At 33.5% G+C, this 16,777-nt stretch overlaps 2 protein-coding genes across 2 annotated transcripts; one reads left to right on the forward strand and one right to left on the reverse strand.

The window, feature by feature from the left end:
- Positions 1-1,088: 1,088 nt before the first annotated feature.
- LOC129891455 (uncharacterized) lies at positions 1,089-2,242 on the forward strand. The gene has a single exon (XM_055966830.1). The coding sequence runs from the start codon at positions 1,102-1,104 to the stop codon at positions 1,852-1,854; it is 753 nt and encodes a 250-aa protein (XP_055822805.1). The 5' UTR covers positions 1,089-1,101; the 3' UTR covers positions 1,855-2,242.
- Positions 2,243-3,462: 1,220 nt separating this feature from the next.
- LOC129891456 (protein NUCLEAR FUSION DEFECTIVE 4-like) lies at positions 3,463-13,544 on the reverse strand. The gene is made up of 3 exons (XM_055966831.1): positions 12,976-13,544; positions 4,911-5,800; positions 3,463-4,228 (listed from the first exon to the last, which is right to left on the reverse strand). Exons 1-3 carry the CDS (start codon positions 13,297-13,299, stop codon positions 3,763-3,765), a joined length of 1,680 nt encoding a protein of 559 aa, XP_055822806.1. The 5' UTR covers positions 13,300-13,544; the 3' UTR covers positions 3,463-3,762.
- Between the last annotated feature and the right edge of the window lie 3,233 nt (positions 13,545-16,777).

Here is a 16,777-nt window from a genome sequence, read left to right on the forward strand (position 1 = left end):
TCAAAGTCCATGATTCATTCTCGATTCACCTTATAAAAGATGATCAAAAGTTTTCTTCTTTTCTTGGTTGTTTTACTAGATTTATTTGTTTAAAATATAAAAAGAAAATCAATTTTTCTAAGTTCCCCAAAACAAGATTCATATTTAAATTTTAAACCGAACATTGGGAAAAAGGATTGATTTTTTGTCCTAAAAAAAAGAAGAAGAAAAGGTCCTCAATGTCTTAATCAAGCTAGTGGATTTTATTTTTGCCTTTGCCTTTGCCTATGAGATATATTGAATGTGGCTTGTGAGGACGATCTTGAGTGTTGGCCATGTGAGTAGTAATTACTTGCCCCTTTGAATAAAACAACTCCTTTGTAGGTATAGGGGGCATGTGGTTGTTAGTACATAGCAATTTCCCATCAATAACACTATACTACAATTCAAGATATGTCCAATTGGAACATTTCTCTTTGATAATGGTAGCGTCTGAGTCAGTTTGCGTACACACCAATATAAATACTTAATAGTGTCTCTGCTGAAATTTGAACTTTGATCTCTCATAAATTTTTACCACTTCACTTACCACTAGGTAACCCCATGCTCATGTAGAGAGTTAAAGTCCCTACAATACTCAAGTGTGTACCATGATATCTAAGTTTTGGCAAGTTTATGCTACTTGTTTTATGCAATGTAAGTAGAAAAGTAGATGAGATGGGATACATATGAAATAAATTCTCTTGAAGAAAATAGGTGATTGATTGAATTCAAAACTACACACTAACATGACAATTAAAACCAATTTTATTGAGGTCTAACTGCCTAATTTTCAAGCAAACCAACAACCTATTGAATTTTATGACACTTTATTTAGCTACCTATCATCTTAACCCCACCACCATATTTTGGTTTCCTTTTCAAGCTCATTTACTTACTCTTGACCTTTTCCACCTTCCTCCTCCTATCTATTTTAGTGGGGATATAGACAAGGGAGCTTTATTTCCCCTTTTTTCTTTTGGTGGGATGGGGATGGGGGTGGGGGTGGGGTAGGGGTACAAATTGCATAATATATGTAATATGTTTCATTATCCACATTACTTACTACTAAACATAAAAAACATGGATTGGTATTCTTGGTTATGCAAGACTAGCCTTGATCAAGAACTTATCTATGAGTATGGTCTTGTTTTCATCAGAAATGAACTTCAGAAAGAGGACTTGATTTACTTCAATCATGAATTCCTTCAAAGCATGGGGATAAGTGTAGCCAAACATAGGCTAGAGATTCTCAAATTGGCTCGAAAGGAAGGCGGCGGCGGAGGAGGAACAAACTCATCATCAAATAGCCTTTCAAGACTTGTTTTGGCAATCAACAAAACCAAGAAACTCCTTGCCAAGAACTTGAGCAAGCTCAGTTTCCACCGAGCTTCGACTCATCTAGTTCTTTCCGAGCTCAAACCTTATCGAACACAATGGACCGGAGCACTGAAGAAGCTCGAGAGCTCGAAGGAAGAGAGAGCCATAGTCACAACAAGAAGCATTATAATGAAATCAGGACCATTAGACAGAAGAATGCAAGACAAATTGATGGCCACCAACAGGAATCAGAGTGCCTCAGGTCCTCTTGATGGAAGAGTACTTCAAGAAAAGTTGATGTACCCCAATAAGAGCCCAATGAAATCAGGTCCATTGGACAGAAGATACAAAGACAGTTCTGTTTATCCAAGCAGAATCAATAAATCTGGACCATTGGATGCAAAGGGCTATAGTAGCCCAAGGCTTAATCACTACAATCAAGAAATGATTCCAGCTGATGATGGGGTTATCTACTCACAATGGTCTTTAATGTTTCAAGATATGAAGCCCACTTGACAACTCGTATGAAGCTATCATCTTGTAAGACTGGCTGCAGATTAAAGAATCCTAGGTTAGTATGTTTTTCTTTTTTATAATCGTGTATCCAAGCCAGCTTGCGACTAATTCCACGGAATACCTGTCACCTCCACCAGCAATAGGTAACTCTGATGGAAGAAATCACCTTAAGTTAGTATGTTTTTTGGTAGATATCTGTTTGGTTTTTAGTAGCATAAGGGAAGAGTGCATTTTTAAGGTATGGCACACAGGCATGGGGTTTGCTGTCTCAACATTCCTTGTTCTGTTGTGACCTTTTTTTCTGCATTTGTGTACTTGAAAGTCTTGAATTTTAGTATCGAATATGTATGATGGTTCATATTGAACAGAAAAATGAAATTTTTAACAAGGGGATCTAGTATGCTCAATCTTCCCAAGAGATCAATACAACAACAACAACAAAAGACCCAGTGTAATCCCACAAGTGGGAAGGATAGTGTGTATGCGTACCTTACCTCTAGCTTGGAAAGTAGAGATTCCGATAGACCCTCGGCACAAGTAAAAGCATTACAAAGCAGTTCGGAAAAAAAAAGATAAACAATGGGAGTGAAGAAGCCAAGACAAAATGTCAAAGAAAGCATGACAAAGCATACTAAAAAAGAAATAGAGATCAATACAAAGCTACCAAATAGAAAGCTTAATCAGCTACAAATATATAAGCAATAAAAGAGTTAACAGAAAGAATTCTAATTCATCAGCACTTTAAAGGTCACTCTTAGTATCATTCATTTTCCATTAGCATCTATTAAGTGAAGGCTATGCAAATTCCTTACTTCTTCACTCATGTAATGTTTAGCAATATGTATATAACATCAAGATTGAGTTTTCCAACCGATGAAAAGATAAATAGCAGGACCCCAGAAGCAGCACGATTTTGGGGTAAACTATATGCATAGTGAAAGGGATCTTCCTGGGAGTTTACTCTACAAGAGTTGGAATGATGGCGGGACTTGATAACGACCTTCACATGCAAAACTTTTTTGATACTGAAAAACGACAGGTTTCATGTCATTCCAAAGGCACCAAAACTTACCAGAATTGACCTTATCCACAAGGATAGGCCATAAGAATTTGGTAATCACAAAACAACAACATACCTGGTGTAATCCCACAAGTGGGGTCTGGAGAGAGTAGAGTGTATGCAAATCTTATCCCACCTTAAAAAGGTAGAGAGGTTGTTTCCAATACACTCTCGACTCAAAACCATAAATATAGACTTGATGGAATTTAAATATCGATGGTGTATAAGATCAACTCATCTACAAAATTATGCTTCCGTAGTAATGTTTCCTTTAATCTGTTGATAACCAAATCTCAGATTAGCTATGATAACTGGAGTAGTATGTTCTTCAGTTGTCAGTGTAGTTCAATGCTTTTGCCAGCTATCGAGAACATCAAAAACTATTCTCCCAGTTTCCTTTGAAGCATATGCACGATGCATGCACGAATTCTTAGGAAAAACCATACACTTAATCATAATGTGTTGTATCATTGGAACAGGTTTCATAGCGTTTAGATGTCAATCATAAGGGGAAAATGATACAGTACCTAACAATAACATGCTCATAATACTACCAAGACTGTATAACCATTTGGGGATGGAGTGGAAACATAGTACAGGAGAAGACACTCTTTTCTGCTATATAGCTTGATCTATCAAGTGTTACAGTAGTTTACGCATCTATGTGCAAGATGCTTCATTGTGGACACAACCTAACAAAACTAAGATTCTCAAACATATAATACAAATCACAACAATTTTCAAAAGTATCAAACTATCCGAAATTTGAACTCACAGGCGATTGCTGATCAGTGTGCTTTCCTTTAGAACATTAGCACATGACATTGGCCAGGCTTTTGCAAGATACCTCAATGATTTGAACTTTGAGGTAGCCGAAAGGATCCTCCAGCATAAAGCATTTGGTAAACAGGTCTTATTCTCATAGTAAGAACAATACTAAGTATGGTTCCTAGACCACATACTCCAGCCAGAATAAAGAAGGTGACTCTAAAGCAATTAGGACCCAAGCAAGTGGTGGAATGCTGCTTCGCTGCCTCATTATCATAGAGAAACCCAGCAAGGAGACCGGAGAAGAGGTAAGCACCTAACGGGTTCCCTAGCGACATAAAATTGAAAATTATACCAAAATGCTTGAGACCAAACAGCTCAGAGGCTGTTGGGACCATTGTTGTAAATTGAACACCATAGCAGACTCCTAGTAATGCGGTGGCTGCGTATAAGGTACCATTAAGTGCAGAAGCAAACAGAAGGTAGGTAATGATCATTACTACTTGTGTGCATGTCATCCAAACTGTTCTAGGTAATGCTTTTAACCTGCATTGCAAATTGAACAACAAGCAATTAGATCAGTGCTTGTATTACGACAGTGAAACACTATAACTGAAACAAGCAGTCTACTTAATCATTTCAAGCATCTTCAACAAGTTATCTCATCCATAAATTGCTTTTGACTATCCTATGGGAGATACTTAGATAAAAGATGTTGTCCTTTCAATTTTATTGACAAAAGCACAAAGTTAACAGTAGCAATAACTGCTTGACTAATTAATTTTGGCTAAGTTTTAAGCAAAGAGACTACCTAATTAAGTCAAACAAAAGGGTAATATTTTTTTAATTTTTTAATGATCGAGGAAACGAAAGACTTGTTGTAATTGGTAAAGTTGTTGCCATGTGACCAGAAAGTCATGGGTTCGAGCTGTGGAAACAACCGCTTGGAGAAATGTAGGGTAAGGCTACGTACAATAGAGCCTGTGGTCCAGCCCTCCCCCCACCACCACCCACATAGTTTGAGCTTAGTGCACCGGGCTGCGCTTTTTAATGATCGAGAAAAGGCCTTCCCTCTTCCCTTCTTCACTTAATACGAGATTTGCATGGTGCAAGGCTTGAACCCGTGGCCTAAGTCACAAGTCCCTCAACCTTTGCCATTTGAAATTAAGCTTCGGGGCAACAAGAGGGGATTAATACAACTAGTAGATAAGAGGTTAAAGGATCACACCTGACAAAATATTCTGAAATAACTCCTCCACCAAGACGACCAACAAAGTTGCAGAAGCTGAAGAGTGATAGCAGGATCTTTGTATCATGAAGACCTTGAGCTATTCCGATTTGTGCCAGATTATTGAGAACGGTAACCCCAGAACCCACACCGAAAAAATAAACCAAAAACAAAAGCCAGAAATCTGCCTTGACCAAAGCTTCAGTGAACTTGAAATCTTCGCCTCTTCTTGGCCTCCTCTTTTTCTTTACTGCACCTTCCCCCTCAGCCAGAAGCATATCCACTTCAGAGATTTCGTCTCCCTCTTGAAAACTTCCTAGGTTTGCCGACGATGATAATGGTGTTAAAAAGGGTTCCGATTTCTCTGCACCGCCATCGTCTTGGACTGATACATCAGACACGGCCAGCTTGCCGCGGTTTGAGGGATAAAATGTCATCTTCACAGGAATGGCTAGCGGAGCCATTAGAAGGAATACCATGATAATGAGAAAAGTGTAAGAAACATAGACATTTAAAGAAAATACATCTTCCAAAACTGTTGTTGTTAATACATAGACACCGAGAACAACACTAGCTACTTGGACGAACAAAAAGTGGTATGACTCTGAAGAATCTTCGCCTAAAGATGGAGTACAAGGCCTAATAAAGTACATCATTAACAAACTTAAAGTAGGAACCCCGAGTGCAAGGAACAACAAAAGCTTCGAAGAAGAATTGCGAAGCAATGCACTGTAGACTTCTGTATATACTGCAGCGCTGAGCCCTCCATAGCCTTTAAGAATACCAGCAACTGTGCCCCGGCTTAGAGGAAAGTTTCTCATATTAGTCACAAGCACAGTTGTGCTGAACCAAGCACTACTATTAGTGGCCACACAAAGTGCAATCCATAACTGTCAAACCATGAAATATAGTATATTATTCAATTAAAAAGAAGAAATGAGAAAATGTCAATGATGTTAACTCTTGGAACCATAAGTAGTGTCAACAAAGATTCAGGGGACAATGAATGGAAACATAGGGAAATTTTACATGCGAAAACGATTAATGAGCATCAGAGGATGCAACTTCACCAAGCAGCAGTGAACAACTTAAAAGGCAACATGGAACATTTCTATAAATTAAGTCATGGTAATCGGTGTTAACAGCTGAGCCTCAATCAGCAAAGGCTACGGGTGTATCAATCCAAGCAGAAAAATCAAGATCAGAGGAAAAGGATTCGGCTTCTAAGAATAAAAAAAATAAAAGATTACCAGCTGGGATATTTTTTAAAATTGTTAGCAGTGGTCAAGCACCATATATTTCATGAAATGTAATACTCCCTCCGTATCAATTTTTTGTCTTACTTTCCTTTTTAGTTCGTTTCAAAAAGTCTCTTTCCCTTTTTGGCAATTCTTTAGTTTTAACTTTCCACGTGATGACATGTTTAAGACCACAAGATGAAAGAACATTTTGGTACATTCTGTTATCCCTCCTGTATTAAGGTTAGCAAACTAGAAACAATAAATATGAAAATAAAAAATAGTATCCGAGTCCACAGAATTCACTGTGTGTCCTTAAGGAATTTAATCCCCTCACTGTACCCGAGGTTATGAATTATTTCCTCCCAAGATAAAACGGATAAACTATTAAAGAAGTAGCGGTACCTCAAACTTCAATAATTTCAGTGAACTCAAAAGCCAGCAACAAAATCACACAAAGACTCAACTCGTTTTGAAAGAAAATATATATGCAGAAGAAGGAGAAATTTTATGTTTAAAAATGAGAGGAAAATCCTCTATTTATAGACAACAAAGGATAGTGTGAACAAGTGCTTATTGTGGCTTATCGAAACAGACACAACCCTTCTCAAAAGACACAACCTTTTAGAAAAGTCACAACTTTTTGGAAAAGTCACAACCTTTCATTTCTCATTCACACCTTTAAAATCCAACAATCCCCCACATGAATGGGGAAATGACTATTGTTAAAACATATGCATAAAAAACTGTGTGATTTGTAAGTAAGAATTAATTGCATCTGGATAAGTAGGTTTTCCTTTGAACTTTCCATAGTGAACATATATCGGATATACTCGGTCAATCGGTAGATTTGATATCTTTGAACCGTCAAGCTTTGGTGTATACCTAGACAACATAAGTCACACAATCAACCCTTTAACTGTTTTTGGTTCTCATTGTTTTGTTCGTTTCAGCCATGAACACTTCTTGATTCATAAGTGCGTAGAGAACTGGCCTTACAGGATTCTCCTTGAAGCGGCTTACACTTCACACTTACATAGATGATATCTAAATGTGTTATCCCATAGAAACACCATTTGATATGCCCTGTATTAAACTTAGATATCATTAAAAGGCCCTAATGCCTTATCCTTGTTACTGAACATTGTCGCATCAAGAGAATGGATCATAAAAATTATTTTGACAATGTTGAACCGTCATCAATGACTTTGTTTGATCTCCTTGAACCTAGATCTTGGGATCTCCATTCTTCTAGGTAGAGTTACCGCTACGATGGTTTGTCCTCGGCCATAGTCCCATTCTTTTTGATGATCGCTCAACTCCCTCTCTAGTTAGGCCTTTCGTAAGTGGATCCGACACGTTATCCTTTGACTTTACATAGTCAATTGTGATAATTCCACTAGAGAGTAGTTGCCTAACGGTATTATGTCTTCGTCGTATGTGACGAGACTTACCGTTATATATAACGCTCCCAACTCTTCCTATTGTAGCTTGACAATCACAATGTATACATATAGGAGCCATTGGTTTAGGCCAAAATGGAATATCTTCTAAGAAATTCCGAAGCCATTTTGCTTCTTCACCGGCCTTGTCTAAGGCTATAAACTTAGACTCCATTGTAGAGCGAGCTATACATGTTTGTTTGGATGATTTCCAAGATATCACTCCTCCACCAATGGTCAAAACATATCCACTTATGGACTTAGTTTCAGTTGACTCAGTAATCCAATTTGCAACACTATACAACTGTTGGATACTTATTGTAATGTGAAGCAAAGTTTTGAGTATGTTCTAAATACCCCAAAACTCCTTTCATTGCCATCCAATGATTTTGGTTGGGATTACTTGTGTATCGACTCAATTTACTTATAGCACAAGCTATGTCTGGCTGTGTACAGTTCATGATGTACATCAAACTTCTCAACACTCTTGCATAATTCAATTGAGCTTGACTTTCACCTTTATTCATAGCAAGATCAAGGTTCACATCAATTGGTGTTTTTGCACTTTTAAGTACTTGTTTGAGACAATGCTAGACCTTGAGAAGTTTTGTGAATTTTAATTCCCAATATCAAATCGGCAACTCCTAGAACTTTCATATTAAATTTACTAGAAATCATACGCTTAGTAGCATTTATGTTTGCAATGACGTTACTCATTATTAGCATATCATCCACATATAAGCAAACAATAACAACTTTGTTTGGAGTGTGTTTAATGTAAACACATTTATCACACTCATTAATCTTAAATTCATTTGTCAACATGGTTTGGTCAAACTTCACGTGCCATTGTTTGGGTGCTTGTTTTAGTCCATAAAGTGACTTAACATATTTGCAAACTTTATTTTCTTTACTAGTAACCACAAAACCCTCGGGTTGTTCCATGTAAGTTTCTTCCTCAAATTCTCCATTTAAGAAAGCTGTTTTCACATCCATTTGATGGATTTCAAGGCCATATACTGCAGCTTGTGCAATTAACATCCGAATGGATGTAATCCTAGTTATAAGTGAGTATGTATCAAAATAATCAAAACCTTCTTTTTGTTTAAATCCTTTAATGACAAGTCTTGCCTTATATTCATCAATAGTTCCATCAGCTTTTATTTTTCTTTTGAAAATCCATTTTGAACCCTACACTTTAAAATATTTAAAGTTGGGCTTTCTTTCTTTTCATTTCTCATATGGAATAGACTGTGTTTTGCTGCGCGGATGACTTCCCCACAAGTTTTATGGTAAAACCTGAAATTAAAAATAAGGCATTCATCATTTCCTTTAAAGTTTGATTTTTCCTTTCTGTAATTCCATTAGATTGAGGTGTGTAAAGGGCAGTAGTTTGATGGATGATTCTTTTTTCCAAACATATTTCTGCAAAATGAGATTCATATTCTCCACCTCTTCATCTTTTTTATCTTTTTACCCAACTGATTTTCAACTTCAGTTTTATATTGCCTAAATATTTCTATCGCTTCATCATTTTCATTCAGCAAATAAACATAACAATAGTGAAATCGTCAATAAAAGTTATGAAATACTTTTTTCCACCACGAGATGGTATTGACTTCATATCACAAATGTCAGTGTGAATCAACTCAAAGGGATCATTCCTTTCAATAGATTTATAAGGATGCTTAGCATACTTAGATTCAACACAAACTTGACATTTTGATTTATTGCACTCAAAATTAGGTAAAACTTCTAAGTTGATCAGTTCTCACAAGGTTTTGTAATTGACATATCCCAAACGTTCATGCCATAAACAATTTGATTCAAAAAAGTAAGAAGGACCAAAAATATTGAGTTTGAAAAGACCCTCCATGAGGTTAATATTTTCCTACAAATATTTTGTTCTTACTTATTACAACTTTGTCAAATACAAATATTGTTTAAAGTCAATACCTTGTTAGATGTCCTTTCCAAGAGGACATTTTCATATCCTTCAATTTTGGTTGTTGCAGAATAACCCATGAACAGTCTTATTGGGTCCAGTAAGAGCATATGAACCAAATGCTTCTTTATAACAGAAAACATGACAGATGGTTTTTTTTAACCAATATTCATGGCTATACAAATAATTATATTTTTAATAGACATGTATTTTCATGAAAGATCACAACATTTTAAGTGACACTTTTTCATAAGATGACACAACTCTTTTGAACAAGTATATATATTTAATTTGGTAGTTTCATACTAGTCATATCATATTATATACTAGTACAAGAGAAACTCAACGACCAAAATATACTCTAAGAATTTTGTGGGTCTAATATAATACAAGAATGTCATTGAATTCATATCCTGTGCTTCCATATTTAAATTAGACACCAAGTCTAATTTTATGTTTATCACAAGCAAAGAACCCCTACATTTTAAATATGATCTCAAAATATTTTTCAAGTATTTGAAAATAATTTTTCCACATATTTGTTTTCTCATGCTTTCAAATGTATACTATCAAAATACATATTGGCAGTATAAACCTCTTTTAAAGATAATATTCTACAAAAGAATTGTAGTGCTTCAATTTCCTCTGACAATCTTTACATATTGTCAAAGTTTAATTCATAGAGACATCCATTGCAGGCACAAAATCATTAACTTTATGCCATTAATATTTTTTTTCTTTCTATCACAATTAGAGAAACCACTTCGATGAAGTTTTTATGACTTCAAATCAATTTCAAATTCAGACAACATAAAATCAAGAGGTTTTAATCTTCAGAAACAAAAAATACAACATTGTTTCTAGTTAACGATGGAGTTTTTATATTCTTCAAATCGTTTACCCTTTATATTCTTGACGAAGCTTTTATATTCGCCAAGTCGGAATATTCATTCAAACACAATGTTTAATAAATTGGTGAAGTTTTTATATTCTTCAAACCAAATGCACAGTCTGATTTTCAAACATCAGACATAATCGAATTCCACACAGAGTAGAAAACTACACAAGTTTTAGTCTCCAAAACAGAATTAAAAAATCATAAGGATATGATTTTCTTTTCAAAAAAAAATTCCCTCATTACCAAGTTTGTTGGACTGACTTCAAATCTATGAATGATAAATTCTATGGAGCTTCCACATAGTTAGACCACATAATTTTTTTTTCTGGAACAAATTTAATATTCGATGAAGTTTTTATATTCTTCAAATCGACTATTAAACATTTCTTTTCTTCTTCTTTTCTGAAAAAAAATGTCTTTTCATCTACGTTCTTGGATTAAGATCCTTGAAATATGCCTTCAATATTGGATGTAATACACATTAAAGTATTTCTCAATTTTATCACAACAGATAACAAACCTTTGAAAATAGTTTGTGAAAACTATTAAGACAATAAAACATTATTTAACTTAATCATCTTTAATTTGACCAAGGTTATGATAAAGAAAAAAAATACTACTTTGTAGTATCAAGTCTAAGATTCCTTCATAATATACTTAGACATAGAAGAATCATATAAATACCATTGCAATGGCTTCTAAGATCTTTCGTGCCCCTATCAAAAAATCTTAGATACCAAAAAGAAATATTAAATTCCTTAAGATTGTTATCCCTCCTGTATTAAGGTTAGCAAACCAGAAATAATAAATATAAAAATAAAAAATAGTATCCGAGTCCACAGAATTCACTGTGTGTCCTTAAGGAATTTAATCCCCTCACTGTACCCGAGGTTATGGATTATTTCCTCTCAAGATAAAACGGATAAATTATTAAAGAAGTAGCAGTACCTCAAACTTCAATAATTTAGCGAACTCAAAAGCCAGCAACAAAATCACACAAAGACTCAACTTGTTTTGAAAGAAAATATATATGCAGAAGAAGGAGAAATTTTATGTTTAAAAATGAGAGGAAAATCCTCTATTTATAGACAACAAAGGATAGTGTGAACAAGTGCTTATTGTGGCTTATCGGAACAGACACAACCCTTCTCAAAAGACACAACCTTTCAGAAAAGTCGCAACTCTTTTTAAAAAGTCACAACTTTTTGGAAAAGTCACAACCTTTCGGAAAGTCACAACCTTTCATTTCCCATTCACACCTTTAAAACCCAACACATTCTACATATCTTTAATTTAAGACCACAAGATCCAAAAGTTTACTTTACTTTCTTAAACCCTGTATCAAGTCAAAACCAGACAACAAATTGAACGGATTGGACACTTCTAAGTCAGAAACTTGAGCTAATTTTCTTTCATATTAAGCATATCCCTATAGATGAACCAGGGGTGAAGAAGAGGTCTACTCTCGGAAAAGCTAATTATAGGTGGGCAATTGCTATGATTTCACAAAACTTCTTCAGGCTGTACCATTCTCAGATATGAAAGTCATTGTAAACCACAAAAAGTTCAATTATGCAGCACAATTTTGCAATTCCTTCAGCTACTACAACATATATCAATATTGGAGAATTATTACTTACAATAACTGATCTTTCTGAAATTTTTATATTAATAATGATCTCTTTGCACTTACAACCAAACATATGCCACTTGGAGATGCACCAAATCAATCTCTTCCCCACCAAATTTCACGACAACAACAACATAATCCGTGTAATCCCACAAGTGAGGTCTGAAAAGGGTTGGGAGGGTAGTGTGTATATAGACCTCACACCCCTACCTTGGGAGATAAAGAGCTCATTTCCGATGGACAAAAAATTGGATTTCTCTAAGACATATAGTTAGGTACTCCCTCTGTCTCATATTAGTTGATCACTTTTCATTTTGCATGATGCTTAAGAAATCATAAATAAAAAGATAATTTTACTTACTCACCCCTTAAAAAGCTTCTTAAGAATTTTACAAACTGAACACTTTCAAAAAGAATTCATTGTAAGGATAATATAAAAAAAATTAAATAATGCTTTCTTGATTTACTAAGGTGGAAAAATAATATGTAACAATTATTTTTAGTATAATAATCAACTTATATGGGATGGAGGAAACAATAAATTCCAAAGCTAATCTAATCATCTCAAAACACCAAAAAGTTATTTTCACTTTTTAGCTCCAAATTACTCACAAAAATTCAAAAACAACTCCAATTTGTATTCATCATCAAACACAACTCCAATTTTCAAATATCCTTTCTCACTTTGAAACAGAAGCAATTTCTTCCAAATACTCACAATTTTCATGGCCAAACTCTCCATTTACCTAAATCAGCTCATAACAAAAACCAAGATTGCAATTGCAAATAAAAAGAATAAACAACATGAAATGTCCTAGAAATGAAAATTTCAAAAACACCAAACTCACTCAAAGATTAGATCTTTAACACAAAGGAAAAGAAGAAAAACAAAAAAAAGGGAAGAATTTTTACCATCCAATAAGGCAAATTCTGAACAGTCTGACTAAGTGAAAGCCAAAGAACTCCATAGCCAACGAAACATGAAAAAGAACCAATCAATAGAACAACCCAAGGTGGAAACTTGTTACATACAACCCCAGGAATAAGCCCAACATTTTCACCTATATCATTTGCCACTCCAAGCATAGTTAACTGTTGCTGATTAAAACCCAAAACTGATTTCAATGAATGAGAGTAAAGGGGGAAATTGTATGCACTCCCAGATGCTATTTGTAACCATACAGCAGCTCCTAATCCTACCCATGGTGGCCTTGTTCCACCCTTAACATTCACCATTTTCTTGGACCCTTTTGGATCTTTAAGGTTTTCAAGATTCTTTCTTTGATCATAAAGAGGAGATTTTTTATTTACAAGAAGTAGGAGGTGAGTGAGAAAAAGGAAAGTGACAAGAAAAAATGTAAAGATGGGATTTTTATATTTGTATTTTTGAGGTAGATGAGATCACCTTGGAGATAGTGGAGTGGGGGTGGATCTTGCAGGGTGTTTTTGTCCGAACGGTGGTCATGTGTACAAAAACAGTGAACGAACAAACAAACATTACCAGGTTTCTTGGATTTATGTGGGGTCTGTGTATAGCACATATCTTATTTTAATTTGTTTGTTTCATTTTAATTTGATATGATATTTTAAGAGATTAAATATATTTTTAAATTTATAATTTCAAATTGAGGAAATAGCGATTTTGGTCCTTAAATTATTGTATAATTTCAAGTTTAGTTTCTATATTATTTTAATTTTATATACATAATTCTTCAAATATTTAGAATCACTAATTTTTTATTTTATTTTATATATTTTCAAATAATTATTTTTTTAAACAGTTAACTTTTATTAACTTCAAGGACCAAAGCTACGTGTTTCAAATAATTGAAGGTTAAATGTGTAAAGTCAAATAATATATGGATTAAAATTGAAATTATGCAATAATTCAAGACTAAAACCGCTATTTTCTCTTTCAAATTAAAGATATTATTAAATGTATTAAAATATTTTTTAATTTTCTAATTTTCTAATTTTAAATAATATATGAAAAGTTAGAATTAAAGATTTATTAAAAAGAGAGAGACATTCTTTTTTCAAAATGAAAAAAAGAGTGAGACAAACAAATAGCAAAGGGGGAAGTGTTGAATTTAAAGTTTATGAGATTTTTATATTATTTTTTTATTTATTATATTTGAATAAACTGGTCATAGTATTTCTCTTGTTGTTTTTTATTCTTCAACTTTTGTTATTAGCTATAATTTTTTATAATATAATATTTCGTCGTAATTATTATTATTATTAGATTATTTTGCCATGCTTTCTATAGTATTTTGTCATGATTTTTTTACTTCGTCATTTTGTTTCCGCATTGCTTTGAATTGTATTTTCTTGATATGAAAGTCTATCGAAAATAGTCTCTATCTTTTAAGATGGAATAAGATTGTGTATACTCTATCTGTTTACCTCTTCACTTGTAAAATTATATATTTGAATAAACTTTGGATCAAACTGATTAGAATTTATAAGTTTTATTAAATTGTGCTTCGAATGTAGATCTAACTCTGAATGGAGTCACGTTTTTTTTGTTTGTTTGTTTGATCACAATATTGTAAGTACTTATTAAATACTTTGAATTACATAATAGTGCTTATATATAATTTTCGATTATGATGATAGAATAAAATTTCATATCAAAGATAGATGATTCTTTGAACTTTTAATATGGCTTGGTTTTCCCTCTGAGCTAGCTTTGAGGTTAAGATTTAAAGTTCATTTAATTTATTTGTGATGTTCAGCTTCTTGATAGATTGTTCATGCATTTAATACCAAAAAGTGTTTGGACGCGCCGGAGGGAGGCAGAGATCGAGGAAAGGGGTTGGGAGAGGGGTAATGAATGGAATCTCACATTGGAGATGGATAGGTTTTTTGGACTCCCAATATTATTTGGGCAATTATCATCTTGATCTCATTTTCAAGGTTAAGTTGGACTCAAAGTCCATTTAATATAGCGTCAAAGTCAGACTCTCAGATAGATTGTTCACGCATCTAGTATTAGATAGTGTTTGGGGGTGCCAACGAAGGGAGGGTTATGAATACCCCCTCCCCCCCATTAGAGATGAATGGGTTCCTTGAACTCTTAATTATTATGGCTCAGACAATTCTTTTCTTTGAGTTAACTTTTGAACCTATATATTATTTAAAATAATTTTATAAAGATCTTAAATTCAATATAATTTCTTTAAAATATATTGGTCACGATTTAATAGAATAGATTTATTGAAGTATTCAGTAGTATGAAAATACAGAAATATAATTATTTCCTTCTCAAATATATTTAATTTTTTTTAGATGTCTATGCCATTTTGAATCGATCAACTTGTACACTTGTTAAATTAAATACATAAAATTTTCTGTTTTCAACTTAGGAATCTTTTGCTTGTTCCATAGAAAGTCAAAATGCTTCACCTCATTGAATTCAATATTTTTGACGTGAAATATAAATTTGTGTTAAGAATAAAGTAAATGATAAATTTAAATTCATAATTTTAGAAAAATAATACATTCGAGACTAAATATCTTAAAAAATAAATATATAAATTTTAAATTTTGATTTAGCTTTGTGCATGCTTTGCTTAAGATATGAGCTACTAATTAATATTTTTTGTCAACTTTTGACTACTTTAATTGTGAGTTAATCGTAATCTATAAGCATCAATTTTTTTGAAAAAAACACTAATTAAGTCATCAGATTATGAAGGTCCATTTATCTTTCTTTTAGAAAAGGGAGCAAATAGTTTGATAAGAGGGGCATTTTAAAGTATTATTTTAAATATTTCTTCACTAAATTCAAGCACGTAACTCTTATTAGAGATATATAATTATAGTTAGAGATTCATGTGTTCTTCTTCCTCTCTGGAGTGGACCAGGCCATATGGCGGTCCCACAAGTTTTCATTTTATCCGGAAAAGCCCCTTTCCAGCTGACGCTGTCAGTCCAAGCCGATCACCGGGAGCAAAGATCCTTCTCACGTTTGATTTGTCAAAATATTCTAAAAATAAGTTCGATAAATGACATATTTAAATTTATTGTCTTCTCCTTATTCACTCAACATCTTTTAGCCATCTAAGCTCCCGCTACCTCCTAAACCCCCACTCCGTTCCACTCCATAGTGTTCACTAAATTACATATAAATAATTTTGATATATTATTATTTTTCATACTTGTTAAATATTGGGGGGAAATCACTAAAAAAAAATTTAAAAAAAAATTATTCAAGAAAACTTTTTTTTCGTACCAAACACACACTCAATTTTTATGTTGTATTTACTACATCTTGGGTCTTCCTATTCCGTCATTTGATTGTGGCTAATACCCCAAGCATAAAAAAAAAAAAATTCTACGAAATTCCGAAACCACATTATTCTTACAATAGGACGATTAATGAGTTGATGGTATCATAATTCAATACCGACCTACTCTTATATGACCTAATTTTTTATATTTGATGTGACAAGAGTATCTCCTACTTGTATAGTCGTATCAATTATTATGATAATGATCGATTTAGAAGAAAAGAAGCTAAGTAGAATGGTGATTGAGAAAAATAAAATTCAAATTTGCACCTTTTTCTTGTAAAAAAAGATTCATATGTTGAAAAGTCTTTTATTGTTAGTCAATAAATGCAAACCTAACTCATTTTTCATAACAACAAGCGTGCATTTGATCTCAATTATTAACCAATAAAAATTTGAGATCATTGTGCAAAATTCAC

The sequence above is a fragment of the Solanum dulcamara genome, chromosome 6, assembly GCF_947179165.1.
Source record: "Solanum dulcamara chromosome 6, daSolDulc1.2, whole genome shotgun sequence".
Taxonomy (NCBI): Eukaryota; Viridiplantae; Streptophyta; class Magnoliopsida; order Solanales; family Solanaceae; genus Solanum; species Solanum dulcamara.

Excerpts from the sequence above, each read along its gene's own strand:
- LOC129891455 (XM_055966830.1), top strand. The coding sequence starts at position 1,102 with ATGGATTGGTATTCTTGGTTATGCAAGACTAGCCTTGATCAAGAACTT.
- LOC129891456 (XM_055966831.1), bottom strand. The coding sequence starts at position 13,299 with ATGGTGAATGTTAAGGGTGGAACAAGGCCACCATGGGTAGGATTAGGA. Across the intron at positions 5,801-12,975 it reads AGAATTTGCCTTATTGGATG|TTATGGATTGCACTTTGTGT; the intron begins GTAAAAATTCTT and ends ATGGTTTGACAG. Across the intron at positions 4,229-4,910 it reads ATTTCAGAATATTTTGTCAG|GTTAAAAGCATTACCTAGAA; the intron begins GTGTGATCCTTT and ends TTTGCAATGCAG.